Source organism: Podarcis filfolensis (assembly GCF_964270895.1).
Source record: "Podarcis filfolensis genome assembly, chromosome: 10".
Taxonomy (NCBI): Eukaryota; Metazoa; Chordata; class Lepidosauria; order Squamata; family Lacertidae; genus Podarcis; species Podarcis filfolensis.
Genome location: NC_139612.1, coordinates 68,728,132 through 68,746,095, shown reverse-complemented (window position 1 = coordinate 68,746,095; position 17,964 = coordinate 68,728,132). Strand labels below are relative to the sequence as shown.

General features: G+C 48.4%; 1 protein-coding gene across 1 annotated transcript in view; it reads right to left on the bottom strand.

Moving 5' to 3' along the window:
- Positions 1-17,964, bottom strand: part of LOC310744057 (collagen alpha-1(VII) chain-like) — a gene marked incomplete at its 3' end in the record, with an annotated part of 50,354 nt that extends 32,390 nt beyond the window's left edge. Inside the window, exons 1-2 of the mRNA XM_083574800.1 lie at positions 17,901-17,964; positions 3,062-3,204 (exon numbers count right to left, since the gene is read on the bottom strand). Coding sequence (XP_083430926.1) covers positions 3,062-3,140 — 79 coding nt within the window. The 5' untranslated portion in view covers positions 3,141-3,204; positions 17,901-17,964. The remainder of the gene's footprint in view (positions 1-3,061; positions 3,205-17,900) is intronic.

The window sequence follows — 17,964 nt, the reverse complement described above, 5'->3', positions numbered from 1 at the left end:
TGGTTTTCCCAGTAGTGATGTATGGAAGTGAGAGCTGGACCATAAAGAAGGCTGATTGCCAAAGAATTGAGGCTTTTGAATTCTGGTGCTGGAGGAGACTCTTGAGAGTCCCATGGACTGCCAACCCTCTCCATTCTGAAGGAAATCAGCCCTGAGTGCTCACTGGAAGGACAGATCCTGAAGCTGAGGCTCCTAGACTTTGGCCACCTCATGAGAAGAGAAGACTCCCTGGAAAAGACCCTGATGCTGGGAAAGATGGAGGGCACAAGGAGAAGGGGACGACAGAGGACGAGATGGTGGGACAGTGTTCTCGAAGAGACCAGCATGAGTTTGACCAAACTGTGGGAGGCAGTGGAAGACAGGGGTGCCTGGCGTGCTGTGGTCCAGGGGGTCACGAAGAGTCGGACATGACGAAACGACTAAACAACAATAATTGTTGTATGTTATGCTCACTTTATGTTATGTTCACATTTAATAAGGGTGGATTTGTGTATTGGGAGGGGCTGGGGATTTTGTGTTATGTTGTAAATAAAATTCCAATAAAAATTAAAAATAATAATACACTGATTGGCAGCAGCTCTCTGAGATTTCAGGCAGGGTTAACCACCCCCCACCCCTTGCTCTACTTGGAAATCATAGAATCATAGAGCTTTGGAAGGAACCCCTGGGTCATCTAGTCCAACCCCACGCAATGCAGGAATAACAACTGCCTGAAAAAGGGGACTCCGCGCTCATCCTTGTGGACCCCAGCCCCTCCAACCCATTCTCTATTTTACTCCGCGCCACAAAGAATCGCACCATGCATTTTAAAGCCCCTGTAGGCCGCCCCCCTCCTGCCACAAATAACGCCAACTCGAGACAGCTATATTAATCATGAGGGGGGAATATGATTTTATTTGAGAATTTCCTCGCGCCTCTTAGATTACCCGGTTTCATAAATCAAAAGGTTGGCAGGGACACTCGCAGGCGCTGATTTATGGCCCCCTTCCCGGCTCTGAATTAAACAGCATTATAGTCAAGTATATTGGCTTAATTGACAGTTTGGAATTTAATATGTGTGAGTTCTGGAGTGGCCGCCAAAGCTTCCCTTTCGCTCTTTTGACAGGCGTCCCAAGATTCAAAGGCGTGCTCTGGAATAGGGCTGGCTACCCTTTTTGGGGGGGATCCGAGGGTCATCCTTATGGGTGTCCAGCCTTCTGAATGCTTCAGGGTGCCAGATGCTAGGAATAATAAGTAGGGAGTTGAGGAACGTGTCTCTGCCCACCCACCTAAAGCTCTGGAGGCCTAAATTACTCCAGTTCACTTCAGGGGCAGAGGGGTGCCCCACGCTTTTGCAAGAGGGCTGGGGGCAGGGGCCAATCCTTTGGCATCACCACCAGAAGCAGAACAGAATTAAAGGCGAGAGCCTGAGAGCCTCAGGTTATTTGGAATAAGTCATTGGTCTTTAGCTTGGTGGGTCACAAATGATTCCTGCCTTGGAAAGGATTTGACAAGTGTTGGTGCTGACCTTTAAAGCCCTAAATTGCCTTGGCCCTGTATACCTGAAGGAGCGTCTCCACCCCCATCGTTCAACCCGGACACTGAGGTCCAGCTCCGAGAAGTGGAGGTTACAGAGAACCAGGCAGAGGGCTTTCTTGGTGGTGGCGCCCGCCCTGTGGAACGCCCTTCCATCAGATGTCAAGGAAATAAACAACTACCTGACATTCAGAAGACACCTGAAGGCAGCCCTGTATTGGGATGTTTTTAATGTTTGATGTTTTATCGCTTTATTATTATTATTATTATTATTATTATTATTATTATTAATTGTCATGGCTAAAAATTGGCCGCTGTTTCTTTAATGTCAGCATGAGTCAGCGGCCTACAATGACTCATGAAACCTTTCACTTAATTGTACCTGTATATATACAGTGGTCAGTGTTGGTGTTTGGTGTGGATTGGTTGATGAAAGCTGGTAGTGTTGATGTGTGTACAGCTGGTTGGTCGTTTTGCAGATAAAGGCCCTTAAGAATAAAAGCAGAAAATACTCTGCAAGGACACACTTCTCGTGGACTCCTTTATACAGACAAGGGTCCAAGGACCAGGCTGAGGGGACAAAGGAAATCGGGACCTTTGCTTTTTTCAAACACTGACATTAATATTCTGTAGGGAGCCGCCCAGAGTGGCTGGGAAAACCCAGCCAGATGGGTGAGGTATAAATAATATTTCATCATCATCATCATCATCATTATTATTATTATCCTTGAGTCCCTTCCAACTCCACAATTCTATGATTCTATTATTCCTCCTTTCCTTTCTAGATCACCTTCTCAGCAGGCGCCCAACACGGTTTACAGTGAAACCGATTGCCACAGAACCACTGAAGCAAATAAATAAATCCTAACCATAGTAGGTCAGTCAAGCAATCAGTAAGGCTAATAAGACAATCCAGTGCTGGACATACTCAGAGTAGGCCCCTTTTAAATGAATGGGCACGACTGGCTTGGGTTCATGAGCTTCAACAGTTCTACTCTGTGTAGAACGTACTTTTTTTTTTATAATAATATCTTTATTGTCATTGCCCCCTCTCAGGGACAACGAAATTACTTGACTGCTCCATAAAAACACTAATTAAAACAATAAAGTATAGTACAGCAAGGAAGATTAGATGACTTTCAAAGTCCAGGCTTCCCATTCAGGGCCGAGATCGCTCTGGAGAAGAAGCTGTTCTTAAGACAGCTCGTTCTTGTCTTCATCGTCCTGTATCTCCGTCCCGACGGCAGGAGCTCGAAGAGACAGTAACCAGGATGCGATGGATCTTGCGTTGGATACAACGCAATGTCCAGGGCAAAAGCTGATCTCCATGATCTTCAAGACTCGTGTTGCTGGGTCCACATTCCCCAGACTTTTCCATACAGCGAGATTGGGGTGGGGGGAACCAAGCGAGTCTCCCCGAGGAAAGAATCGCATAGCAAATACGTCCGCCCCCGCCCCCTGAGAACACACCAGCATCTCACAGATAAGGATAGCTGATTCTGTCTGTTTTGCTTTGCCTGCCACACCTGAGGAGGTCTGAGCATACCTTCTGGTGGAGTTGATGCTTTGTACTGGGCTGCAATAGCTGCCAGAAGGAGGAGGAACTCAACACACGATGCTTTCATCTTCCTACTGTAGAAACCCCTCTTGGGACAGAGGTGTCATTGGAAAGACCGCAAAGTCAAGTTTCTGCAACAGAAAAAAGAGGGTTTGTTACAACAGCCCCTACTGGCTAGTGGTCTGTTTCTGGGCACAGTTCCGGGCCTTGTTTAGATCTATAAATCCTTGAATGGCTCAGGACCTCTCAAGGATCACATCTTCCCATTGGAACAAACCTGGACCCTGCGCCCACCATCTGGGTGGTGCAGTGTGGTGTAGTGGTTAAGAGCGGTGGACTCGTAATCTGGTGAACCGGGTTCGCTTCCCCACTCCTCCACATGCAGCTGCTGGGTGACCTTGGGCCAGTCACACTTCTCTGAAATCTCTCAGTCTCACTCACCTCACAGAGTGTTTGTTGTGGGGGAGGAAGGGAAAGGAGAGTGTCAGCCGCTTTGAGACTCCTCAGGGTAGTGACGCGGGTAGCGCTGTGGGTTAAACCACAGAGCCTAGGGCTTGCCGATCAGAAGGTCGGCGGTTCGAATCCCCGCGACGGGGTGAGCTCCCGTTGCTCGGTCCCTGCTCCTGCCCAACCTAGCAGTTCGAAAGCACGTCAAAGTGCAAGTAGATACATAGGTACTGCTCTGGCAGGAAGGTAAACAGCGTTTCCATGTTCTGGTCTTGCCAGAAGTGGCTTAATCATGCTGGCCACATGACCTGGAAGCTGTACGCCAGCTCCCTCGGCCAGTAAAGCGAGATGAGCGCCGCAACCCCAGAGTCATCTGCGACTGGACCTAATGGTCAGGGGTCCCTTTACCTTTACCTCTAGGGTAATGACAAAGCAGGATATCAAATACAAACTCCTCCTGCTCTCCTCCTGCTCTCCTCCTCCTCCTCCTCCTCCTCCTCCTCCTCCTCCTCCTCCTCCTCCTCCTTCTTCTTCTTCTTCATGTTCCTCCTCCACAAGGGGTCCAGAGGGTGGAACAAGACTGGTGAAGTGGCATGTGTCAGGGAACAGCAGGACACTGCTGAGTGTGCACTGGGAGAAAGGGAGCTGGGGTCTAATTTGGGAGAGGAGGCTAGTGGTTTGTGGGGAACTGTACCAGCCTGGAAGCAAGAGGCAGAGGGAGCTTCAGAGTTGGAGGGTGGAGAATAAGATGTGTCAGGAGAAAAGGAAGAAGCAGGTCAAGGAAGTGAAGGTGCATGTGCTTCCCCACTGTCCCCCAGAACCAGGGGTGGATTGAAAAGGGAGGAGTAGAGAAAGTTTCCCCGCAGGCACAGTCTCTGGCTGCATGAATGCAGACCATAGGGGGAAGGTATGCAAACTGGTGGAGGGGACATGCCCCCTGTCGCTGCAACTGCTCCATGCAGCGCGGACCTGGGAATAGCTGCCTAGCCATGAGATTGGTGTGCCTAGATCTCAAGAGTTGTAGATGCTACTGTGTTATCTCTCACAATAAAGACCTGGCCATGTGCCGTGGGCATTCCTTTGGCTGTGAAGTGCCCTTGGCAGCATGGCCCAGGGAAAGTCCCAACCGAGTGTTGGATAGAGAAGACTTGTTGTTGTTGTTGTTTAGTCGTGTCCGACTCTTTGTGACCCCCTGGACCAGAGCACGCCAGGCCCTCCTGTCTTCCACTGCCTCCCGCAGTTTGGTCAAACTCATGCTGGTAGCTTTGAGAACACTGTCCCACCATCTCGTCCTCTGTCGTCCCCTTCTCCTTGTGCCCTCCATCTTTCCCAACATCAGGGTCTTTTCCAGGGAGTCTTCTCTTCTCCTGAGGTGGCCAAAGTCTTGGAGCCTCAGCTTCAGGATCTGTCCTTCCAGTGAGCACTCAGGGCTGATTTCCTTAAGAATGGAGAGGTTTGATCTTCTTGCAGTCCAAGGGACTCTCAAGAGTCTCCTCCAACACCAGAATTCAAAAGCATCAATTCTTCGGCGATCAGCCTTCTTTCTGGTCCAGCTCTCACTTCCATACATCACTACTGGGTCCTCCAAGAAGACTTGGAGAACCACATTTAGCTCCTGGTTCTCCACACCAATTTGCAACATGGACATTGCTGTGCCTCTTAATCACCAGTAGAGGTCAGCGGTGCAATGCAGTGGTCCTTACCTGACCTCCCAACAGGGGCATTGCTGTAGCTTACTGGGAAGGGGAAGGTCCATTGGTGGTGAGGTTGTTGCGGTGCAAACACACCGGTGGAGCCAATCTGCTTGCACCATACAGACCTCACCCCCTCCTGGTAAGCTGTGGTGATGCTAAGTGCCACAGCATCACCAGCCTCTACTGGCAGGAACCAAATCATATCCATACTGATTGCAACTTCTTATGCCTCCTTCATTGCTTAGCCATTGGAACTCATTTTATAAAACCAACAGTTCTTCTTCTTTCTGAACATATAATGCACACACATACACACTCAGGTGACTACTTCATGCATCTGACAAGGCAAACTCTGCCCCACAAAATTTTATGCCGTAATAAATCTTTAAGGTGCCAAAGGACCCTCTATTGTTTCAGCTTCCATTGAGGCAAAAGGGAAGGGCATTTTAAGAGTTGCAAAAAAAAAAAATGAAAAGCAAAATCCGTTGGGGAATGGGAACCATTTCAACAAACAGAAGGGCTTCAGATGGCATCTGAGCAATGCCCTTGATCTTTTATTGCTCCTTGCAAATGGTTATTGGGGCCAGCTCTCCCTCTGTTTTTATAGGGCTCTGTAAAAGTCACCCTGACACCCTATATAATGTTATGTTGGCCTGAGTACGCTTTGCTCCCAAGTGAAGTCAGCTGCGAGAGAACAGAACCAGATCTTTAGCATTTGAGAAACACTCGTTGAAAACTCATTAAAAACATTTCTTTAAAATGACAACACCAAATCTCTCTTTCAGCCAAAAGGAGGATAGCAGCAGTGCAGCATTAATTCAGGGACGGTGCAAACATTCTCAAGTTTTGAGAAGAGTTTAGCTTGTTCATAGAATTGACTTGGTAAAGGTAAAGGGACCCCTGACCATTAGGTCCAGTTGTGACCGACTCTGGGGTTGCGGTGCTCATCTCGTTTATTGGCCGAGGGAGCCAGCTTACAGCTTCCGGGTCATGTGCCCAGCATGACTAAACTGCTTCTGGCGAACCAGAGCAGTGCACGGAAACTCCGTTTACCTTTCCGCCGGAGTGGTACCTATTTATCTACTTGCACTGGTGTGCTTTCGAACTGCTAGGTTGGCAGGAGCTGGGACCAAGCAACAGGAGCTCATCCTGTTGCGGGGATTCGAACCGCCTACCTTCTGATCGGCAAGTCCTAGGCTCTGTGGTTTAACTCACAGCGCCACCCACGTCCCTTATAATTGACTTGGTAGAGATACGCAAATTTATCCATTTCAGCTTCTCTCACTTTCCAGGTCTTAAGTGCAAGCTTAAGATTTTTTAATCCTCGTGAAAACTCATCTGCATCTTAGTGCAAACTTCTCTGAAAGTATTTTAATATTACCCATTAAATTTCCCCTGGTGTAATGGGCTGCATCCAACCAAGCTGCTCCATTCGCTCAGCAACCTCTGCTTGCTCAGCAAAACCTCCTTTCCCTTTCTCCTATCCAAAAATAACTTCTCTGGAGGGCTGGCAGAAACTCCGGAACAGATTTGTTGGCACCCGTCTGTCTCGAGAGACAACGTAGTGTGCCTCTGGGGGCAAAGCCAAACTGCTGGAGACTCACAGCGGCTGCTGTGGCTGCAGAGACACTTGTAACTCCTGCTTCCCGCATTATTTTTACTGCATCAGCAGCACCAAAGTCACCTCATAGGGGTGCAAGCCTGGGTGGTGTGTCTGGAGATGCAGGGATGCCCAGACGACAAGACCCCCATCTCAGCCTGGCTGATGTGGTCCAAAGGAAAGCAGAGCAAGACGTTTGGCACCAGCTTGGCTACAGGAGTTGCCAGAAGGGGGCATACAAGGAGCCATCCAACTGCCTTAGGGACTCCACTCCTCATTTGTGTACAATTTACTCTTTAGTCTTTTCTCCTCCCGAATATATCCCACAAGGCAGCTATGTTGTACCTTGCTAAATATCCTGACCTTGGGCGGCTTCCTCACAGTTAGCACATTGTAGTGTTAAGATTGTTTCCAAACATTTTGTGCCATGACTCTTAAAGAGCGGCGGAAGAAGGAACCACAAGCCTACCCCTATCCCAAGGCTTAGTCCAAAAATGCTGAATTTGTCCTGCTAGACAAAGGCCCATCTAGTCTAGTTGTGTGGCGAGTCCCCCCCCCCTCCCCGTGGAAATAATGACACATGACACAATTATAAAGGTTAATGGGCTAAATAAGGCCACAGCTTTATTGGTTACAGGTGATGAGCGGTATTGGCTTAGGCATTGGTCCTAACCGACTATATCCGACTTCAGCCAGTCCGCTTGAAGTCCGGTTAACCACCATTGGGCGAGTCCTGCTGATGCACATCAACTAGGAACCCCCCCAGGGTCACCGATAGGGGGTGTGACTTAGGCCCCCACCTCCCCAGGCTTCGGACGGGGCCACGCCCCCCGGGAATCCTTTATCGAACTACCCTTCAATATGTGTGGCAGGTGATGGCATTACCTCCCCTCTTCCATCTACAGAATTATACCAATGCCTAACCGCCAATGCCAAGAAAGTTGTGACGATTTGCTACGAGGTAAGTGAAAACCAAGTGGCTGGTGCCAATTCGCCAAGTGGAAAAATTCCTACCAGGCCCCTCAATGGCGACCAACCAAGGTCCATAGCAAGGTCAAGGAACGAAAACCTTATAGGGCAGAAGGGTGGGAAAAGCAGGAACAGCTGGCAGGCGGGAAAAGAGGGAGATCCCCAGCCGCGTCCTGGTTTAAATAAGGCAGGCCACACCCCCAGAGCCAGCCGATTGGCTGGCCAGGAGGTGACATGGCTGGGAATCCCCTCAATCGCGCGGGGCTGAGCCGTGAAGCCCTCAACTCCACCTCCTCCAAAGGGCAGAAGTGGCTTTCTCAGTAGCTAACCAGATATCCCAGCAGGAATCCCAACAGCAGGTCCTGAAAGCAACAGCAGAAATCTCCGCATCTGCAATTCTCAACAACTGGAATTCGGAGACATATTGTCTCTGATAGTGTCCGCAGTCACGCTGGCTAGCAGCCATTGATAGTCGGGTCCTCCTCACCAGCTGTGTTTAGAGCAGCTTTCACCACCCTGGTGACTTCCAGATGTTTTGAACTACAACTTCCTTCAGCCCCAGCCAGAACAGCTGGCAACAGGTAGGCAAAAGCTTGCGTCTGGAATCCAGAGACAAAAGGCTAGAGTTACACACAGGCTGCGACAGGCCGCCATTTTGTTTTCAAACCAGGTGTACACTTTCGTCAGCGGGAGCACCTGTGGAGCATTCGCCTGGGGAGAAAATCGAGGGTGTGTGTGGCAGCCTCAAGATCTGCCAGAATATTCTCTCCTAGCTTTTGAGCAGACGAAGCCTGAATCCCAGGCCTGGCAAATCCCACACAAGGTTTTTTTATTCCACTGGAGAGCGAAAGCAAATAACTAAGTCGGATAGAATCGCTTGAATCGTGGCTCCGGGGTTGATTGTAAAAATGACATTTCCACTCACTCAAGCTGACAGCCGCGTTTGCTGAGAGGATGTGATCATGCACAAATTTGCCCCGAGCTGGTTTCTGGGCTGCCTGCTTGGATCCTGCGCTGGAATGAGCAGGAGGAGGAGGGGAACAAGAGTTCCAATAATACCCTGTGTTCGGGGAAGACCTCTCTCCCTGCTGTCCTAAAGGACATAAGAAGGCAGTGTGGTGTAGTGGTTAGAGTGACGGACTAGGACCTGGGAGGACAGGGTTCAAAAACACACTCAGCCATGAAGCTCACTGGGTGACCTCAGTCCAGTCCCTGCCTCTCAGCCTAGCGGTCAAGGACTGGTTGGACGCAGAGGAATGGTGGTAGGAACCGGCTAGGGAGCCCCCTAAGGGAAGAGGGCTCAGAGCCGGAGCAGTGGTGGTGGGACGATGGTGAGTGGTTGGAGGGAGAAGACTGGGAAGAGGATGTGTCAGAGGCTGTAGAGGTAACAGGGCTTGGTGAGCTGGGAGAGCCTGTGGAAGAGAGAAGTCCAGAATCAAAGGCAGAAGCTGAAGCAGGAAGAGGAAGGAGACCAAGAGGCAAAGATGAGTTCGGCCAGTGAAGAGTCATGGGTCTCTCCCCCTCTTGCCGCGACAAGCTCCCCTCCCCACTTGTCTCCCAGAACCAGAAGAGGCATGAAAAGGGTGGGAGAGAGGTTGGTTGCATGTAGGCACAGTCTCTGCTTGCTTGGAAAAAGCCCTGGGGGAGGCTGAGCACTCTAGAAGAGCTGGCCACTGATGCTGCAAAGCCCGGCCCCCTTCCAACAAATATAAAAAGGTAAAGGACCCCTGACAGTTAAGTCCAGTTGTGAATGACTCTGGGGTTGCGGTGCTCATCTCGCTTTACAGGCCAAGGAAACTGATATTTGTCTGCAGACAGTTTTCTCGGGTCATGTGGCCCAGCAGGACTAAGCCGCTTCTGGCAAAACCAGAGCAACGCATGGAAACACTGTTTACCTTCCCGCCGCAGTGGCATCTATTTATCTACTTGCACTGGCGTGCTTTCGAACTGCTAGGTTGGCAGGAGCTGGGACCAAGCAACAGGGATTCGAACCGCCGACCTTCTGATCGGCAAGCCCTAAGCTCAGTGGTTTAGACCACAGCGCCACCCGCATCCCTCCAACAAATATACAAGGGGCTAAAGACATCTCAGCTCCCTAGAGTTGGCACATCTGCCTCCGACTGTGGCGGTAGAGCAAAGCCATCAGGACTAGTAGCCATTTATAGCTTTCTGCATGAATCTGTATTAACCTCTTTTAAAGCTATGTGAGTTAGTGGCCATCACTGCCTTCTTCAGTGCCACAGTTTAACTATGTGCTGTGTGAAGGACTTCCTTTGATCTGGGCTTGTGTTTTTATGCTCCTGGTTTTGCCTTCATGCCCTGCTCATAAGCTTCTAAGTGGAGCAGGGTTTGCTGGAAATGCAATGCAGGGTCAAGATGCATTCTTACATATTCCATGATATTTCCTACACACTGTTTTGGGGATTGAGCACACATCCCTTTAGGAAAGCTCCCCTGCATTCATTTATTTCAGCGGTTCTCAACCTGTGGGTCCCCAGATGTTGTTGGACTACAACTCCCATCATCGCTGAGCTCTGGCCTTGCTAGCTAGGCCATGGACATGCCATGTGATCTGATGGTGAATTTGGGGTGACCCAATGCAAAAATCCTGAGGATCCATGTGGATCCATGCATTGTAACCATGTTTTTGCGCCATTGTGGCCCCACGAAACAGTGGGTGGGTGATTTTTTTGGTGCAGGCTGTAGCCATGGACATGCTGTGTGATCTGATGGTGAATTTGGGGTGACCCAATGCAAAAATCCTGAGGATCCATGTGCTTTTACCTCCCCCTCCCAGGCAGCTTCCTTTATCTCTAGAGTCCCTTACCTCTCTCCCGATTGCTTGCCGATCAGCTGCTCAGCGGCTTTGTTTCAACACCCCCTTCCCTCTTGTTTACCTTAGTGTCTTTGCCTTAGCTGGAGCAGTTTTTTGCTCCTCCTTTTCTTCTAATTTCTCTCCTCATTGCTTGTTTTAGTATTCCTGTCTCCTCTCCTTGCAAGTTCACTGTCTTTAGCTCCCCCCTCCCAGGCAGCCTCCTTTACCTCTAGAGTCCCTTATCTTCCTCCCGATCACTTGCCGATCAGCTGCTCAGCGGCTTCATTTCAACAGCCCCTTCCCTCTTTCTAAAAAAAAAAAAAGCACGATCTGCTTTTTGCCCCTGGGCAATTCAGCTCTAGGGCCCACGCATTCGCTCCATAAGGCGCACAGACACTTCCCCTTACTTTTTAGGAGGAAAAAAGTGCGTCTTATGGAGCGAAAAATACAGTATTTGTTTGCAAATTGCTATCAATCCACTTCTGGAGAGGCCACAAACTGCCTATTGATGTTAAGAAGAAAGAACAAGGTGTATGTGAGTGAGAACCCTTTGCAAGGTCTGATCAATAAAAGAAGATTGAAAGCCTGACTTTGTAATCCAGCACCCGCAGCAAACTTGCCAGAGTTGTTCAGAGGCATCGACCAAGCAGGATTTGACTGGCAACTCCTCTGTGTCATCGACTCATTCTTTGACCCAAGTATCTATTGTTGTGCCTGAATGCAAAAGCACACCACCACCGAAACAACTCTTTGGTCCAAGTTTAGAAGAAGGAGGAAACGATTTCAGATTAGCATTTCAGTCAAGCCTGGAAGAATCCCTGCCCAACTGGAACAACGAATCCCACCAGTCTTTCAAAGAGAAGCTGAGCTCATTGGTCCTTGTTCAACATCTTCATAAATTACTTGGATGAAGGAACTGAAGGCTTGCTCATCAAATCTGCTGGTGACAACAAACCGGGGAGGGGCAGCTAAAACCTCAAAAGAGAGAATCAAGATTCCAGATGACCTTAACAGACTGGACAGCTGGACCAGAACTAACATGATGAAATTCAATTGGGTCAAATGTCAGGTTCTACACTTAGGCAGGAAGAACAAGCTGTACAAATATAAATAATTGAGAGTGGGGGCACCTGGCTTGCCAGCAGTACATGTGAAAAGGATCTTGGGGTCTTAGTAGACCACAATCTGAACATGAGTCAACAGTGTGATGTAGCAGCAAAAATAGCTAATGCTGTTCTAGGCTGCATCAACAGAACTGTAGAGTCCCAATCAAGGGAAGTGATGGTATTCTACCTCTGTGAGATCCCACCTGGAATACTGTGTCCAGTTCTGGGTGCCACAATTTAAGAAGCACATTGACAAGTTGGAACAAGCAGAGGGGGGCAACCAAGATGACCAAGGGTCTGAAAACACGCCTTATGAGGAATGGTTGAAGGAGCTGGGTATGTTAAGCCTGGAAAAGAGAAGACTGAGAGGAGATACGAGAGCCATCTTAAAATATCTCAAGGGTTGTCCAATGGAAGATGGAGCGAGCTTGTCTTCTGCTGCTCCAGAGGGGACGTACCAAACCAATGGATTCAAATTACAAGAAAGCAGATTCTGATAGAGAAGAAGCTAATTTTAGACAGTTTGACAGCGGAACGGACTCCCGTGGAAGGTGGTTCTTCAATGGGGGCATTTAAACAGAGGTTGGATGGCCATCTGTCAGGAATTATTTAATTTCAATTCCTGCACTGTGTGGGGTTGGACTAGATGACCTGGGGGGGTCCCTTCCCATTCTACAATTCTATTATTCTGTGCCACAGTGGCAGTGTGTGTGTGTGTGTGTGTGTGTGTGTGTGTGTGTGTGATCTGCAACCACTTGCCAAGAGCACCAGCATGACAGCTTTCATTCCACTTTTTATTCACCTCCTGAAGCCCCGTCCCCAACTTAATGACTGCCTGAGGAAGTGACAAGGGGCATTTCTGCTCAGTCGTCATCGTCCCGTCCCCCGTCCGTCTGTCCCCCACCGCCACCGCCTTGCACACCCGAAACTCGTATCAGCCAAAGCAGCGTTCAATTTTCTTTTCCTACGCATTTCTTTCCACACCCATACAACGCTGCCAGCTGCGATCACAGCCTCCACCCCAACTTTGATTCATTTTCAAATTTGTTTCCAATCTAACAAATCCGGGGGGGCCTCTATTCAATCATCAACCCACTTCTCACATTAGCAAACGGTTCTTGAGGATGCCATTCTACAGATGTTTCCACTTAAGGCTTTCTCTCCCAGTGCCAGCCGTGTCGATACGGAGCAAAATACGGGGTTCTGCAGAAAGCTGCATCGGCCATTCATAAATTTGTCCCCTTTTGCTGATTGCCAGGCAGGGGATTAAGCCTGGGCTCTGCTGAATGTGCCTTGAATGAGAGTGTTTTCAGCTTTGGAAAGACCAATCTCACCTTTTCTTAATATGCCATTGAAATACACAAAGAGCCCTTTCTGCTGTTTTATCCGGAGAAGAATGACTTCTGGCACCCGTCCAGGCTAAACAGCTGGAACAAGCCAGGGCAGAATCTTGGAAAGACATCTTTGGAAAGCGAGGCTGGGGGAAATTAGCAACACAGCTCTCAAACAGACAGGGCGAGAATCCAGATTTCGGGGACGGGGTGCCCACACTCATTTCTCCCCCATCCTGGGAGATATGCCCTAGCTGGCAGCACAGAACTGCTGAAGGAAGAGCTTTTAAAGAGGCCCTCTCCTTGGCACACGCTAAAATGCACTTCTTGGCATTGCTGGGGATGTTGGGTTGACTGCATGGATGCAAGAAGGCATTTTCTGTTCTGCCCTGAACTCATCACACGCAGCACAGTTTCCGTTCTGCTGCAGTTCATCCTCCACCATAAAATCATAGAATTCTAGAGTCATCTGGTCCAACCCCCTCAGTGCCGGATTTACGTATAAGCTAAACAAGCTGTAGCTTAGGGCCCCACTCTCTTGGGGGCCCCAAAAAAATTTGAAGGAAAAACCCACTGGATGTAAATTTCCAAAATATAAGATAAAAAGCAAATAAAATAAAACCTACCTACAGCAAAGGGACGCGGGTGGCGCTGTGGGTTAAACCACAGAGCCTAGGACTTGCCAATTGGCAGGTCGGTGGTTCGAATCCCTGCGACGGGGTGAGCTCCCGTTGCTTGGTCCCTGCTCCTGCCAACCTAGCAGTTTGAAAGCACATCAAAGTACAAGTAGATAAATAGGTACCGCTCCGGCAGGAAGGTAAACAGCGTTTCTGTGCGCTGCTCTGGTTTGCCAGAAGAGGCTTAGTCATGCTGGCCACATGACCCGGAAGCTGTATGCCGGCTCCCTCGGCCAGTAAAGCGAGATGAGCGCCACAACCCCAGAGTCGGTCACGACTGGACCTAATGGTCTGGGGTCCCTTTACCTTTACCTACAGCAACAGTGTTTTGTGTTGTGTAGGCTCCTATTTGTTACGTGCAAATGGCTTTAGATACCTATTAGGTCCATAAATTACCATATAGCATATATTCAACACAAAAGAACAGCGACCATTTGTTGTTGACAAAGGGCAGCCCGACATATAAAAGGCCCCATTACCTTCAGTTGCTTAGGGCCTCATCAAACCTAAATCCGACCCTGAACCCCCTGCAATGCAACATGTCCAAAACTACCTTTTCTGATGCGGAGAAATGAGATTACTTATGTAATTATTGAAGTCACATAATTAATTACATAAAGAGGTGTATGGGGTGTTAGGGGAGGGGTAGAAGGAAAACTCTGATCCTAAATCTCCTCTGCCTTGTGAAATATCTTTGGGAGAAGAAAAGAGTAAGCTCTACACAGAATCCAGAATGGAGTCCTTAAGATGGTTGGATAACGTCTTATACGCCTCCTTCCGGCAACTTCTGCAGCCAAGATGGTGCCAAACGTCTTGCTCTGCTTTCCTTTGGACCACATCAGCCAGGCTGAGAGGGGGGTCTTGTCTCTTGGCTATTTGCAGATTAGTTGCGCAGCAGAAGGCGTGCTGGGGAGACCACACATTCAAGAAACGTAAAATAACTTTTGCTAGGTTTTAACAACAAAAACAGAAACTCCTTTTACACTAAATTACAATATATCAATAAGCATGACCCATCCACCAGGGTACTGAGGGAGCTACAGGCTGCTCTTTATATACCATACCCAACAGCTTAATTCACAGCTGTAAAACTAGGTCATGTTATTTGCTCTGGCCTTTAAAGAAATACACATCTTCAAATTTAAAGAGACCATTCAGCCCAGGACCTCCAGACACACTGCCCAGGGAGGTCACTTGGGTGCAGCTAATGCCCTGGAGGAGCATTCTGCTGTGTCTCAAGACAGATGGATGCCAACATGAAGTTACGTCAATTACGTTGTCCTTATGTTATTCAGGACGCAGGTGGTGCTGGGGTTTAAACCACTGAGCCTAGGGCTTGCCAATCGGCAGGTCGGCGGTTCGAATCCCCATGACGGGGTGAGCTCCCATTGCTCAGTCCCTGCTCCTGCCAACCTAGCAGTTTGAAAGCGCATCAAAGTACAAGTAGATAAATAGGTACCGCTCCGGCAGGAAGGTAAATGGTGTTTCCGTGTGCTGCTCTGGTTCGCCAGAAGTGGCTTAGTCATGCTGGCCACATGACCCGGAAGCTGTACGCCGGCTCCCTCAGCCAATAAAGCGAGATAAGCACCGCAACCTGAGTCGGCCATGACTGGACCTAATGCTCAGGGGTCCCTTTACCTTTATCTCTACCTATGTTATTCAAGGTCATTTCAATGCAAAATAAACACTATGCAAGCCAGGGCTATGCGATGGCATCAGTTACCTATCTTGAAAGCAACTAGTTGTATTTACTGGTTCAATTTCTGTTCCAGACACGAGACAAATAAGCAGAAAAAGCGATTTCCACTCCTTTGTCTCGCATTTTTATTCTCCAACATCCCCTACTCGCGAGAAAGCACCCACTCTGCATGTCTTCATAAGATCGAGGAGGAGAATCAAGCTCTGTAGGCCTGCCTTTGCCTACCTGAATGCCCCCCAGATGTTCTGGACTACAACTCCCATCAGCCCTTGCCAACCACTTGCTAGAGGCCATAGAGTGAGGGGAGAGGGGTCTTGTGTTCGAATCCTGCTTGTGGGTTTCCCATTGGGGCATCTGGTTGGCCACTGTAAGAACAGGATGCTGGACCAGATGGGCCACTGGCCTCATCCAGCAGGCCCTTCTTATGTCCTTATGTTCCTTCATAGCCTTTTCCTCCACAAATTTCCCTCATCCTCTTTTAAAGCCATCTAGGTTGATGACCATGCCTGCCTCCTGTGTGAGGGAGTTCTGCAGGTTAACTAGCTGCTGTGTGAAGTTGTACTTTCTTGTTATCTTCCCCAGCATTCAGCTTTTGGGGATGTCTGTGTGAGCTCTAGTGTTATGTGAGAGGTAATAGAATTTAGGCCCAGCAGCAGAACATTCCCAATTTGCAGCAGGTGGAATTGGGCGGTACCCAGACAAGGTGTGTGAGGTTTGGGAAGACGGGTCTACATTCTTGGCCCAACCCTGACTTTATATGCATACTAATGACCCAGACGCCTGCGAGCAGCAAAGTCATGGAAGGTTATCCAGAAGGCTCTTCCTCTCATCCCACCCAGATCTTGAATTGGGCAGATATCCAACATTCCTCTGTGCACAGGGATATTTATGGATGTGTGTGTGTGCAAGTTTCAGTAAAGCAATTTCATGTCCTGTGAAAATCCACAGCTTTGGAATTTATTTATTTTTTCATTTTTCAAATTACAGTTTTACAATCACATATCCAACATACAACATAAACACAAGATTCCAAAAAAATCTCCTGGAGTTCCCTCCTCCCCTTTGTGGGTCCTCTTGTTAGCTATTTCCTCCTGCATCTTTTCTAATAATCCAAATCTTTTACATCTCCATCGTATCCAAGATTCATCTGTTAAACTACATTGGCTCCCAGGACGTTTCCAATCACAATTCAAAGTGTTGGTGCTGACCTTTAAAGCCCTAAACGGCCTTGGTCCAGTATACCTGAAGGAGCGTCTCCACCTCCATTGTTCTGCCCGGACACTGAGGTCCAGCGCTGAGGGCCTTCTGGCAATTCCCTCACTGTGAGAAACCAAGTTCCAGGGAACCAGGCAGAGGGCCTTCTCGGTAGTGGCACCCGCCTTGTGGAACGCCCTCCCACCAGACGTCAAAGATAAGAACAACTACCAGACTTTTAGAAGACATCTGAAGGCAGCCCTGTTTAGGGAAGCTTTTAATGTTTGACGGACTATTGTATTTTAATATTTTGTTGGAAGCCACCCAGCCAGATGGGCGAGGTATAAATAATAAATTATGATTATGATTATGATTATGATTATGATCATTATCATCATCATCATCATCATCATCATCATCATCATCATCGCCACCAACTGGCACCAATCAGGATGCTTTGCGTAGGCTAGCACAAACAGCCAACAACAAAATCCCACCAAAGTCTTGCACTTTCAGGGGGAAACCCTGTAGCTTAACAAGCAAGCAAACCCCTTTCAACACAGTAGGGTGTACTTCTGAGGAGAGATGCAGAAGGTTCCAGAAGATAGCAAGTGACAAAAGTCCCTTCAGTGACAATGTGGACTTGTTTCCCCTGTGTAGAATTACAGTGTTAAAGCCGCCCAGATTTCAACAGGAGATTTAACCCTGTGCATAACTCCCTAGTGAAACAAATAGGGGCTAATAAGAACTTGCCTTTAGTCCTTGGTGAATCTGTAGATTTTTGTTCCTCCGAGTTGCTCATTTGTCCTATCAGTCCTCCACATTTCCAAACCAGTTTGCATTTTTTAAAACAACAACAACTCATCCTGGAAATCCACCAGCATTTTGTTGTGAATTTATCCTAATATTCACATTTCTGTACGCAGAATTTTGCATAACGCACACATTTCTGCAAAGCCCTTTCCCCTAACAAGATGCATTTTCGCTATCTTCTTTTCACGATTATATGAATTTCTATGCATTCTTTACCCTGTTACATGCATTTTTGTACACCTTCCTTCGCTGGAGAACAGCATTGCAAAATCTGGAGAAACACGAATGTCAAAGCACGGCGTGTTTTGGCTCGCGTAGTGTGAATTAAGTAGGCTTTCCTTTGAAAGCACGCTGAAACAATTTTCTACCCCCCATCCCCAATTCCTACTTCTAAAATGCGGCGATTTGCTTCGCTGGGAGTGAGTCGAGAAAGAAACCACCCAACCCTGAGCGATATTAAAGGCGATAGTAGCACCATTTACCTGCTCTGAGCTTGTGGGTACATCCTTGGCCACTGTAGCGATAAAACACTATGAACAGCAAAAC